Raw genomic sequence first — 13,634 nt, 5'->3', positions numbered from 1 at the left:
GGCCGCCCCGGGCTCGGCTCGGGGAGGGCCCTTCTGCGCGGCGGGCCTGCGGCTCCCCCCGCCGCTCCGCGCACCAGGGGAGAGCCTGAGGGCAGCTCCCAACTTATTCTTTTTTTTTTTCCCCTTTTTCTGTCACTTTTTTGTGCTCGGACACTGTCAATGTTAAGGACCCCCGCGGAGCGCCCTCCTCCCGCTCGCGGGGGGGCCGGCTGCGCACTCCACAGCCCCCCGCGGGGCGCCGCGCCCGGCCCCGCGCCCCGCGCTCCGCGCCGCCGAGCGGCGGGGGCGGGCCGGGGCGGTGCGGGCGGCGCGGAGCGGGCGGCGATTGGCGGGCGCGGCGTGACGGGCAGGCGGCGCCCCGCCCCCTTGGCAATGTCTATCGCCCGCCGCGCGCCGCATGTAGGCAGTTATTCCACTGGGATAGAGCGGCCGGAGCGGCGGCGGCATGGCCGGGGTCCCGTTCTGCGCCCTCCTCCCGCTCCTCGTCGGCGTCTGCGGGGCCGTCACCGGCTCCCGGGTCTATCCTGCCAACGAAGGTGAGGCGCTGCGGCCGGGCTCCGCGTTCCCCCGGCGGGACACCGCGGGTGGGGGGGACGCGAAAGTTCGGCGCCCCGCGGGGCGGACGGCGGGCGACGGCCCCCTCTCACCGCCTCTCCCCTCGCCGCCGGGACCGGCCGTCCGGCGGCCGCTGACCCGTCAAAGCAGTGCCCCGCGGGGCCACCCGTGGCGGCGGCGCAGGTGTCGCGGGGCGGAGCGGCCCCCGCCATCCCTCCGCACCGCCGCCGGTCCCCTGGGTCGCTCCGTCCCGTCCCGTCCCACGGGGGTGCAGCGCTCCCGCCAGCGGCGCCGGGGCGGCCCCCAGCCAGGAGAGCGGCTCACGAAACCGGTTCTCCCGAGAGCTCCCGGCGGCGCCGCAGCCCGTCCCCGGGACAGTTCCGTGGCGGTTCCGCGGGGGAAGCCCGCCGCCGGCCCCGTCGGGGAGCCCCCGCCGTGTCTCTCGGTGCGCGGCCCCGCTCCCGGCCGGGACTGGGCGACTCCCGCGGTCTCCCTAAGTAGCGATGTTGCACGGATCGGTAACTCCCAGGCGGCGGAAAAGGCGGTGTAGCCCGCGGGAGCGCCCCGTTGCCGGCCGGCGCCTCTCCCCTGGGAGCGCTCTCCCTCTGCCGGGGGCGCCGGGGGGATCCGCGGTTCGCTCCGCGCCCTGCGAGCGGCTCTGACCCGCGGGGGGACGGGCGTGCGGCCCCTCAGTGCTACGAGAGAGACTTTCCAATTATTTAAGGCATTGGCGCGGTCGGAAATAACGTTTCAAGTTGAAGGTGGATGCGATCATGCTCCACACATATGGAAACGCTCAGGTAAACGGTTTATTTTAATATTGCCTTTTGGCAGCTGGAATTTAATCTATTTTATTTGTACCTTTTGCAGTTACCTTGCTGGATTCCAGATCAGTTCAGGGAGAGCTGGGGTGGATAGCAAGTCCGCTGGAAGGAGGGGTAAGTTTTAAACCGCTGTCTGATCAAAAGCGTAAAGGGGGTGATTAGTAACTTTCAGAGAGTCCTAATGGCCCGATTATTGTTGATTGTGGTGGGGAGGTCAGATTTCTTCCCTGGCTTACCAAGTGAATTACTCTTTGTTGGAGAAACTCTATACTCCCTTCGGATAGTTCTGTCATGGAAGAAGTGGAAACCAAAAGGGCAGAAAAGAGGTTTCAGAATTAGGAGATTGGTTGAGGCATGGGCTTAGATGCCTATTTAAAACTGAAATACCAACAAGAAACGTGATCTGGCGACTGAACTGGCATTCTTGACTGTAATTATTATATCTGTGGGCCGTCTCGACTGGGAGATGTTCAGGGCAATTGCTGTTCTATTTCTGGATGAAGGAGTAGGGATCAATATACAAGATAGACCTTTTGGCGTGACGGGACAGTTGTCCTATTGCAGGCTGTAAACATCATATGTTTTGATGTCTGAACAAATAAACTGAAGCACGCAGTGCTCAACAGCGATTCCTTGGAGTTTCTTTTTGTGTACTTTTCAAAGAGACGATTGTAGGAGAAGATCGCGTGAATTCATTGCCCCGTGGTGATGTGATGACATTAAGAGATTCGCACATGCATTGCTGGGGCTTAGAGCCGCTTTGCTTAGTAAGTTGCAGGCAGGATACCTCTACTAATTTAGCTTTATATTAGCGGATGGGCACCTTGCTGTTCCTTCATCGGTGCCCCATCCTGCAGGGTGCCCGGGGCCTCTGTGGGAAACGCCTGAGAACGCTGGACTCTGCAGTTGGTGGGATCTGGTGGAGACTGTACTTCATGGGATCTCTTAGGATTTTTTTGTAATAAGCAATTAGAAAGGCTTTTTGTTTCTTAAAGTGAACAATTTATGAAGAATGCCAGCAATGCAGACTAAACATTAATATAAAAATCATCCCACCTCAAATCCTTTTAATATTAAATGAGTAAAGCAGCTTAGTATGCTTAAGCAGAAGTAACGAAGTCAAACTGATTGAAAAATAAAAGTGCTGAAAGATCAGGACCTGTGCACAACAAAGCACTGGATTCTTCGGGAAGCCTACAAATTTACTTTTTTGTGTGCGTTCCCACTTGTAATTAGAAGAAGCAGAGCTAAGGAAACAGCAGTGAGTGGAAGGAATCCGAGGTTGCGTTGGCTGGTGATGCATTATGCATAAGCTCTGAATAACCATAACACGGGAGAGTGGGGGATTGTTTTGCTCCCCCATTGTTGTTCTGGGTGAACTTGACTACAGTCCTGGCTTGTGCTCTGCCTGAGCACACTGTGCTGTCCCCGAAACTCGGTTTTTTCAAAGAGCGGGGAAGTGATTGGCAGGCCTCTGGCAGCGCCGGCAGTGCACGTTCGCTGCTGATTGCAGGCAATTGCCCTCATCTTTTGACAGTGTGGAAAGGTACAGCTCTATCTCGCTGAGAGTCGGGCTTCCTTCTTAATCCTGCACCCTGGAAAGGTCAGTTAATGAGACAAGGTCTTTCATACGGCTTTCCAAGGGGTATCTACACTGTATATTAAAATAGGACCTAAAATACAAGTTTTAATAAGTCGGTAGTAGAATCGGTGATCAGAGGACAGCTGTGTATTATTAACGGCGGTTGGATTCCCCCTTTTCCCCCATGTTTTCTCTGAAAGCGCCATGCAAGCTCAAGAAGGAAAATGCCTGCTCTTATTGTGGACGTGACTCGTTTCACTAAACCTACATACATGTGTTCTATTTTTAAGCCAGTAGTGAAAAATTTAAGAGTACATGGTCTGTCTCTGAGATACAGTGCTTGGAAAGCATTTATTTTAACTTCATATGCTGCAGATTTATTTCAAGCAGCAGAAATGAACTCCTCCTTTATCTTCCTGGGAAGATTCTGTCCTTCAGTGCTAGTTTTTCTTTAACCGTTGTGTACCTTATAGTCTGTTAAAAAGGGTATTTTTCTAGATGTATACCACGCAGTTCCTGAGGTGTGAGGGTTGTGTGGATAAGAAGGGCTGGAGATAAACATAGTCATTTAGCAGTGACTAGCAGTAATCAAATATATAGTAGCCCTAGAGGAATTAATGAATTGCATTATAAATGTAATTAATGATTTACTCTTGCATTTTACAGTTGAAAAGCAGGTTTTGCGCCCAGAATGGTTTACTCTGCGTCATTAAACCGTGGGAAGAGTTGAATTATAAAAGTTAATTTCAGCTTGAAAGCAAGAAGTTACAGCTTTGACCACATGCTTAGAGTTACAAATCACTTACAGTGGCTGGAAATTTTGGGCTGTAGTTATTTTCAGGTCCGGCAGTAAGACGTGCTTAGGTTTGTTTTGTGTATGTGCGTTTATGAAATAAGAAACCCAGCTCTATATATTTGCTTGTTTGTCAGGAGACAGGGTTGTGTTGAGGACCTGATCTGAAACTTGCTGAATTTAGTTGCAGTCTGTCTGTTGACCTCAGCGGTCTCTTTATTGAATCCTCTAGCAGCATCCTCCATTGTATGAATGCACTAAAGGAAATCCCGTCAACAAGTATTATTTCCCTCTGCTTCTTCCTTTCTCTTGTACCACACACAATATAGGTAGCGTAGACAGCCTGAAGATAAGCAGAATAGAAAGTGATGGATCATAAAGACAATCTTGTAACAGTAAACTAGCGGTGTGGCAGCTGTAAATTAAACAACTCTGTCTTCTTACTAACACCATGTTACACTTTACATTGATAGATGACTTTTTAAGATTTATTTTTTCCTTTTCTGTGAAAAGGAGTGACATGCTGAGTATTGATTTTTCCCCCCTCCTTCATTTTAATTTGCAGTTATCTCCAGGCAGCAAATAAAATATTATTCTTTCTGCTCCTAGTGACTCATGGTGCTAACTACTGTCATTCTATAAACGGATTCAGCTAAGCTGGAATCTTTTTAAGTAAAAATCACTTGCATAAGAGCAATCCTTGTGAGAAGAATGCAGGATATTATACAAGAAGCCCCTTAACGTTAAGAAGGCTTCTGTTTATCAAAGCCGCGGCTTTGGTAGTTCTGAAAAGCACTTCTGGGAAGTCTCTTTTAAAGTTACTACTGTTTTCCAAGGATAATTTTATATGCTTCATTGTATTGCCTGCAAACCCAGACAGTATAGCATTATCTAATATATTATTTTTTAAAGAAGGATTTTTCTGATACTGAAGTGCTATGGGTTTGTGTTTGGTGTGGTGTTTTTGGTTTTTTTTTTTTTTTTTTTGCTGTAAAGATCTGTCTCCCCGATGCCCTTTCTTCCCTCCCTCTCCCTACCAGGACAGCACTATGATAAACTTTCTTCTATCTATGATAATACAGTCTATGATAATACAGTTGTTTTTTTTTTTTTTTTTTTTTTCAAAACTGTTGGTTATACATGCTTTACTTTTATTGTTCATGATGCTGAACTGCTGAACTAGGGCCAGATCTCTTCTTTCCATACCTTCCTTGGTCTGCATGTATTGTTTCATAATTATGTAGCCTGTTAGTTTGGTGCGTCTGAAGAGGCCTGAACTTGATTTGAGGGGTGTGAGAGTTTTGAAGCATGCTGGTACCCTCATCTTTCAGCATTTACCCACTCTGCTAACCTTTTTGGGTTTTTGAGAACATGAATTTAGCTATTTCCTGACGTTTCCTCTGGGACAACATGTGCGATAGTCCTTATTTTTCCGCCTTCCCACTAATAAGAAAGTTTGGATAACAAAGTTATGTCAGTGTTGCTGGTAGACTGATGATGTTGTCTCCTTACCTGTCCTTCCACCTCGAAGTGCCACCCAAGTCAAGGACCCCGTTCTCTGTAGACAGATATTTCTGCCCAGCTCCAAAGTAAAGGCTATTTGCTGAGTGTGGCTGGGATATTGCTAGCCCAGGAAAGTAGTTGGCGGCTTAGAGGAATAATGAGGGGTGGTTTAAGAGTTTAAAATATGTGGTAGTGATGTCAGAAATGTGGATGTTACTTACTGAGTCATGCGATCTCACTGCTTGATACTCCTGTGTAGAAGATGGGGTCCATGCATTACCTGCCTTCTCTGCCACAGGGGAAACACCGTAGTGTCTGTGCTGTACTATGGGTCTGCGAGGTGCCGCGTGTAGCCCTGATCTAGGCAGGATCCTGTGGGCAAATAAACGTAGTAAGTTGAGAGAGCATTCTTGGATTGGTTCAGAGGGCCTTTAAAACACATGCATATTCCTCGAGATGTTACTTGATTTGGAGCTTGTTTCTCCTGAACAAATTCTTCTTTTAAGGTCCAAGTATTTGAGGTCCTGGCTATGGCTTGGTCTGCTGGTTTGGGTTTTTTTTTTTTTGTTTTCCTGTAATGGAAAAAAACGCAATCTCTGTGTTAGTTGTGGAAGCGCGGATTATGTTTGTTGTGAAGCTGTGTTGTTCTTTTTAATGCTGATGTATTTTTCTTCCCCTTTCCCTCTTTGCAGTGGGAGGAAGTAAGCATTATGGATGAGAAGAACACTCCGATCCGCACCTATCAAGTCTGCAATGTGATGGAGCCCAGTCAGAATAATTGGTTACGAACTGATTGGATTCCCCGTGAGGGGGCTCAAAGGGTATATATTGAAATCAAGTTCACGCTAAGAGACTGCAACAGCCTGCCAGGTGTCATGGGAACTTGCAAAGAGACTTTCAACCTTTATTACTACGAATCAAACAATGATAAGGAGCGTTTTATTCGAGAGAGCCAGTTTGCCAAGATTGACACCATTGCTGCTGATGAGAGCTTCACCCAGGTGGACATTGGTGACAGGATCATGAAGCTGAATACAGAGATACGGGATGTGGGACCACTGAGCAAGAAAGGGTTTTACTTGGCTTTTCAGGATGTCGGTGCCTGCATTGCTTTGGTGTCTGTTCGTGTCTTCTATAAGAAGTGCCCTTTGACAGTTCGAAACCTGGCACAGTTTCCAGACACCATTACTGGGGCTGATACGTCCTCTCTGGTGGAGGTTCGTGGCTCCTGCGTCAACAACTCGGAAGAGAAGGATGTGCCAAAAATGTACTGTGGGGCAGATGGCGAATGGCTGGTGCCCATTGGCAACTGTCTGTGCAATGCTGGCTATGAAGAACGTAATGGTGAATGCCAAGGTAGGATGAGACATATTGTACTCTTCATTAGGGCTTAGTTGAATGTGTAATTGAATCGGAGATGAGAGTAAATGGAGTAAAGCCAGTAATTAGCAGCCCCTGTGGGATGCGGTGGGACAGAGGGGTTTAATGAAGAAGTCCAATAGCTCCAGGTGGCAAGGCTAAGAATTATATAATGCAAAATACATGATGATGCTGGAATAGGCAGAAGGCGAAACACATTTTCTAGCAGGCGCCTAAATTTGAATTGGCTCACGATAGTCACTGAAATGTGAATGACTGCAAAACAGCGCAGTCGAGCTACCATCGTTTAAAGAGACAAATCTTTAAAGTTTTGTCTGAAGTGAACTTTGTTAAGCACAGGAAATTCTGGCAAAGTCTCCTTTGAATAATGCAGTGGGGTAAGAACCGGTCGGGGAGGGGGGAACAGGAGTTTTAGCTGGATTACTTTCCCACTTTGGGAAGGGGAAGTCTTTGGTGTTTTACTTGTTGCAAATTTCTAGCACTAAATAACCCTTTGATATTTGACACTGCTGCCTTTGTTAAATATTTTCATTTCTCAGAGGGTCGCTATTGTCAGCTTAATAATAGAGGTGCTAGGATACTCTTAGAAATGCTCAAAGTCTCCACCCCACCCTCCCACACACACCATCCTGTGTGCTGCAGAATTAGGGATTAAAGTTTGTATAAAAGACAGATTATCCTAAAAAGAAAAAAACCAAACCCTTCAAAACCTATCTTCTCTTCAGCTCCTCATTCTGGAAAAAGAAGATGTAAGAGGTTAGGGAAGAAGAAAAGGGAGCATAAATAAAATATCTTTAGCCTCAGCTTCTAAACTTTTGCTCATGTAAGCATAAACTAAGATCAAACTTAAATGGATTCTTGCACAGGTCAGTGAGTTTGATTTTGCTGGGTGCTGAATATAAGGTGCTCAACTCCTTAGTGGATTTGGACCCATGTTTTTGGAAAAGGCTCTTGAGGGCCAGATGACTTTGCTTCACATCTTGGTGCGGTTTTCACTAGGTCATTTTCTTCATCTTGAGACTGACAACAAGATAGCAGAGCAAGTAACTGACTGCTTTTGTGCTAGACTCCTAAGAGAACAATGACTTTTGAATGTCCTACTTGATTTCTTTTAAATTGTAATGTACAGTCAATATGAAGTTCATTATTATGCATTGAAATTAAGCTTTGGCAGGAAAGAAGCGCCAAGTATAAACTTCCGCCTTCGTTTCTAGTGGAAAAATCCTAAGTGTGCTGTATCAGTAACAAAATTACCATGGGCTGAAAGATGAGCAGCATGATGACAGGGCATTGTGTCTCAGGTGAATTACTCTGTTTTTTTGGAACTTTGTGAGATGGAAACTGGAAAACCTGTGTATCGTTACACATGTGAACCTGTGGCTGTGGTTCTGACTGGGTGCTGCTGGGGAGAGGTGTTGGTGCCTGGGGAGGTGCTGTTACTTTCTAATAGCTTGATAACTTCTGGAGAAAGCTTCTTGACACCTTTACAGCCTGGGTTGTGAGAGGAGGAAGTGAATGGGGGTGGGGGGGGAAAAGCATCTTGGTTTATTGCATGGAGATTATTCCGCCTTCTCCTAAAGGCCTTTTGGGTCAATACTGGGTCACTCAGATTGACACAGATTTACCATTTTTTGGTGTCAGTGGCCCAGATGTGATGAGCTAATTGTCTAACAAATCCTGTGTTGTTCAAGGGAGATCTCTAGAGGTTTTGCTGGTGGGCAGTGGTGGTAGCGGGATGCTTTTTTGATTTATTTTTGTGGTGTTGGACTAGACCTTGAGGATGAATGTCAGTTTACCTACTGGCTCTCAGCTGCATCCGGGGAAGATTGGGCTCAGGAAACCCAATTCTCCATTTCACAAGGAAAAGGAAGATCAGATGATGCCGTGTTTACAAAGGAGATAGAAATGTTCTGTCTTCTGGGCTCTCCAGAGTGAAGTTGGCCTGTACTAGTCGTTTTGAGAGGATTTGAGCCAGCATGCAATTTGAAAGTGCTAAACCCATTTCGTCAGCGGTTATTTGTGGTTTCCTCTTCTCATGTTTGCCATTCTTCAGCCAGAACAGTTTACTGGGAAGCTCCTCTTCATGAATTCATGAAGTTTACCAGAACTATGCATCTTGCTCTCTGGTTTCCAGCGAGGCCGTTAAAGCAGTTTGGCCTTTGACACTGCTGAATGAGGCTTCCCCTTTTCTTACCCCACTCAACTTCATCGTTCAGCAAATGTTCTGCTCCAGCAGGTTTTTGGAGGGGAGGAGGAGGATGAAGTGAGGAGGATTCCTGTGGTTTTGGTACAGAGGATTGGGAGTGGGGGGGAGAGACTTTGAGTTTGGGAAAGGCTGTGAAAGGGTGCCGGGCAGGGACTGGAGCTGGTGAGCAGGTTCCACCCCAATTGTTTTTCAATAGGTTGACTGTGGCAGGACAAATACAAGGAAAGGTCAGAGGTTGTCCGTTTCCTCATCCATCTTCCCCTGTGATCCTAGGGTCAGAGTTAGGATTGATTAAGATCTTGAATGTTTGACAAAAGCTCGGTGGGCAGAAATAGTTTAGGCCAGTGGATCGGGGCTTTGCACTTGTTGGGAGATCCACAGGAGACGTCGGAGCTCTCTGTCCTCTCCTGGGACCTGCCCCTGCCGCACGGTGCTGGGACGGACCAGCTGGTGCTGGGGTTACTCTAAAAGCTGCTTCAAGTTCACTCAGCCTTCTGGTTTTTAAATAATACATTTTCCTTGAGCAGCCTAATTTCTGATGTGTGTGTGGGAAGCGTAATGGGGAGCCACTTCACATCTGAAGTGGTTCCTGTAGTGGGAGTTAATGACTCTCTGACCTTGAACAGGATTTTTAAAAATTGTGTTGGTGATATGGAAGTGTTCAAATATGATGACAAAAAACTGTCCCTCTGCTGACTGCTTTTTTTTTTTTTCTCCGCTGACTTTATTGATGATAATCTGTGTGTGTGTGTCTATATATGTATGTATAAATGCAAAAACTCAAGGCAGAAAGGGAAAGGAGCCAAATATTTAATCCATATTTATTTGGGAACCTTCACAGGTGTGTCACAGGAGTGGTTCCACAAAATTGGTCCTGATCAGTAGAAATATTAGGTGAGCACCGATTCTTTGCTTACAGCTGAATTTGTAGCTGTGAACTTGATGCTAAAAAAAACCCCAAGTTGCTTTTTTTTTTCTTACTACTATTTATTTTTCCCTAAACCTCCTGTGTTAATGGCTATCCATTTAGGAGAGCATAAATGTGGAATATTGTTGATGGAACATGACTAGCCCAACTAGTGGCACATCTCAAGGCTAAGGTAATTAGTGCTTTAGGGCAAAGTTGAGACATAAAGTAATTTTAAACTTTGCTTGTATGCATCATTGTTATGTAAATTGTTTTGTTACATATTAATATAATGTGGTTTCGGTTTAGTTATGATTTCCTTATGATAAAATGCATATCTTTTTAAATCAGAGGAGGAGGGGGGAAAACAAGCAGGAAGGAAAAAAAGACAGATTAAAGAAGCAATAGACTGTAGCCATCTGTGATGATTTTGATGCTGTGAAATTACAAATCTCAATTTTAGACCTGCCATTTAGTATAAATATGTGAGACAGTTGAGATTTTTACTGTGATATTGTAAAGGTTATGAGAGCCAACAGCTTTGTCTTCATCTACACTTGCTTTTTTGAGTTGTGAATTGGCCAATTGGCAGAAAATCCAGTGTCATTTAAAATATGGCTCAGTCCTGGTTTCACATCACTGCTGTTTTTAGAATTTTCCTTCGAACTTTGATAAGAGCATCCCTAAGAAGTAATAATTTGAATGATAAGATTCTTTTTATCTTGGAGGCTTTGAAGAGTGGCTGTGATCATTGAGAGCAGCAGTTAGTTCAGTTTACATCAGAAGGTTACAGTCTAATTACATTTTTTTTTTTCTGAGATAAGATTTTTGGATGGTGGGTTTTGTAGGGGTGGGGAAGTAAAGTAATTTCTGTGTACTCTTCCATTTTAGTCATAGACAACTTTTTTTTTTGTCAGAATAGCATCGATGAACAGTCTGGTTGCACAAAAGGGTAATCAGAAGGGTGACTAAGTCTGCAGATTTGAAATTTCAGAAGGATTTTTTTCAGGTTGATTATTTTTGGCAGGGAAAAAAAAATGCACAGACTCAACATGTTACGTTTTAAAAGGAGCTGAGAACACGGAAGCTACCAGGAGGGGCATGGGAGCGATACTGAAACACAGTCTGTCTGAACCAAATTTAGTTGGTTCTGTTCTCTGCTGAAGGAGTGATTTGGTTATGTTATGTTCTCATGTAGCTCAATAGATCTTCCAAGGGTTGCTCCCTCTGTGACTTTTTTTTTTATTTTATTTTTTTTTTACCACCTAGTGCATTTCAAAGATCTCCATTTAAACGTCGTTGCAGGCTCTTTATCACTTTCCGGCTCCCTGGCCCCCTCAGAAGTCAAGCTACAGTTGTCAAGCAATTGTCCCTTCATGTGTCCCTTGCAGAAAGGCTGGGATTGCTTCATTCTGAATTCCTGACAGCTGGCGCACAGGGGAGCAATATCTAGTCCTTATTCTGCATGTTACTGGTAAAAAGCACGGCCCTCGGAATCAAATCCAGATGAGTTGTTGCAGTGGTATTAATTTCATGGCAGGTCTGGGTAGACTTTTGTGGAGCATAGAGACCATCTTCTGTTTTATGTGTGTTGGGTTTGTTTTTGTTTTTGCTTTTGGTTTTTTTTTTTTTTTTTTAAAAAAAAAAAGGCAAACCAAAACTTTTCAGACAACTCATCTTGTGTGTGATGACTTCAGTAGTTAGAAGTCGGCTGGGTAGGGGTTATTATCTGTCTAATAATATGCTCCGCTGAGCTTGGTCTTTATTGTGCTTGTGAGAAGTGATTAAAGAAATGCTCAGCAGTACGCTTCAGTCTTTTGAGACTGCATCAAAAAGCCCCCCAAAATTGTGAGATAAATATCTTATCTGGTTTCGTTCCATTTATGCCACATCCTTTTGATATGTTGTGGGGAGCAGGTGAGGTCACACAGTTTTGTGAATCAGAGACAATTAACACTCCCATGACTAAATGGCCATTTTATGAATATTCAGAGCCTGCTTCACCTCCCTGGGAAGCAAACATGTTGGTTCCCTTCTCTTTCCTCCTGCTGGAGACTAAGGAAGCTCTCCCTGTGAATGGGGATTGGCAGCTGTCGGCCGCTTTGCTTTTTGCATGCGGCAAATTCCTCATTTACATCTTTTGTATACACCCTCATGCAAAGTAGCACACCCATTTCCCCATTTCACAAAGGAGATAAGAGCTTCCTTTGGAAACACCAGCCAGAATCTCCTTCTGTTTATGCAGAGCTCAAAGATTTGGATTTTATGCAAATGGATTCTGTTTTGATTTTTTTTTATCTCTTTGTTTAAGAGATAGTGTAATATTTGCACAGTGTGCTCCTTGTATCCCAAGGTCTCCTCTTGACTAGGACTCTTTCCCCAATCTCCGCAGCCCAAGCAAGCGGGTGTGTGGGACAGTGCTATGCTCCAAAACCCTGGCCTCATTTGTAAAATGATGGCTGGAGGTGCACGGAGCACCATTTCTTATGTCTGGTGGAGCTGCAGGCCTTTGGGTGTCATCTTCTCTAGATGTCCACCAGTGACTGTGAGGCCCTTCTGTAGCTACAACCTCAGCTGGGGCAATGACCATCTTGGGAGGTGGGTTTCCAGGCTAGAAGCGTGCGTGCACACATGTGTATGGAAAAAGCACTACATTTTATGACACTTTCTATGTGTTGAGTTGACCCTGGTGTAGTGCCCTTCGCTTCGCTGGCCTGGTGGCAGAGATGGGCTTGGCCTACGGTTGTGGTTTGACGCTAAGGGGAAAAGGGGCTGGTAGCACTTGGGTAAACATGCGCAAATGAACTGCTGTCTTTATTTATTGAAAGAAAATAATCTGTGAGAAAAGTTCTGCTTTCTTAAGCCTCATGATTACACAAGAACTCTTACTTGGTTTTATTTTGGGTTTTAGTGGCTTTCTTTTCTTTTTAACTTTTTTTTATTTCAACTTTATTTAAAATTGCCTTTGGCTTGAAATAAAGCTGAGGCTCATTAAATGCTCCCGAAACACAGGCTTGTTCAGAACGGATTTGTTGAAAGGTTTATTGAAATAAGTTAGAACACATGCTCCATGAATGCACTGTATTTCTTTAAAGTACTGGTTTTCATTTTGTGTCTTTATAAATCAGTGGTATGAAATTGGGACCCTGATGATGTTGGGGCGACATCCTATAAGAAACCAGAAGGAAAAACAAGGTTGTGGGGGGTTTTCGTTTTTCTTGGATGTCCAATTAGTGTTTAACTTGAAGGTAATTTCACAGGGGTAGTAAACTGCTCAGTGTGAAACCTGGTGGCATAATTAAATGGAGGAAAGGCTCTTTAAAACAACAAAGGAACGTGCAAAAAGTTTGCTTTTGTCCTAATAGTCATCCAGAAGGGGAGGTCATGCTGTTTAAACTACAATATGGATGGGCTATTAAGGTTTAAAAAAAAAAAAAAGCTAAACTGTACGGTTGGTATTTGCTTTGGCTCATTTCCTCATGGATGCCTAGAGAAAATTCAGTTTGCTGGTGGGTTGGGGTTGTTTTGTTTTGTTTTTTTTAGATGGATGGGCTTAAATCTCACTAAAGAAATCTGTGAAGATTAAGTTCATCTATACATACACACTAAAAGAGGTGTGCTCGGAAACGAGACTCATATTTGCTGGGGGCCTGGTGCTGCAGGACACAGGCTGCAGAGAGGCGGGGGTTTCAGCAGGCTGGGCGAAGGAGGAGGAGGAGGGATGCTCTGGTACTGCAGAGGACAGAGGGAGGAAGACTAGGTCGCTTTCCCAGAGGCAGAAAGGATGTCTGTGGCTGAGATGGGACCAGAGGGAAGACTCAGTTTAGTGTTCCAGCTGCAAGACAGCTTCTCTTCCCTCCACGCTCGTCAAAAGGCATTGGTCA

General features: G+C 45.3%; 1 protein-coding gene across 2 annotated transcripts in view; it reads left to right on the top strand.

Moving 5' to 3' along the window:
- Positions 1 to 379: 379 nt before the first annotated feature.
- Positions 380 to 13,634, top strand: part of EPHA4 (EPH receptor A4) — a 107,240-nt gene continuing 93,985 nt past the window's right edge. For both annotated transcript variants that reach the window (XR_012587458.1, XM_074590381.1), the window contains exons 1-3: positions 380 to 536; positions 1,426 to 1,493; positions 5,950 to 6,613. Coding sequence is in view for 1 of the 2 variants with exons in the window: in XM_074590381.1 (XP_074446482.1) it covers positions 446 to 536; positions 1,426 to 1,493; positions 5,950 to 6,613 (823 nt within the window). In the remaining variant the exon portion in view is untranslated. The remainder of the gene's footprint in view (positions 537 to 1,425; positions 1,494 to 5,949; positions 6,614 to 13,634) is intronic.

Source organism: Larus michahellis, chromosome 6 (assembly GCF_964199755.1).
Source record: "Larus michahellis chromosome 6, bLarMic1.1, whole genome shotgun sequence".
Lineage (NCBI taxonomy): Eukaryota > Metazoa > Chordata > Aves > Charadriiformes > Laridae > Larus > Larus michahellis.
Note: the sequence above shows the minus strand (reverse complement) of the source record. Positions and strands in the feature narration are given on the sequence as shown.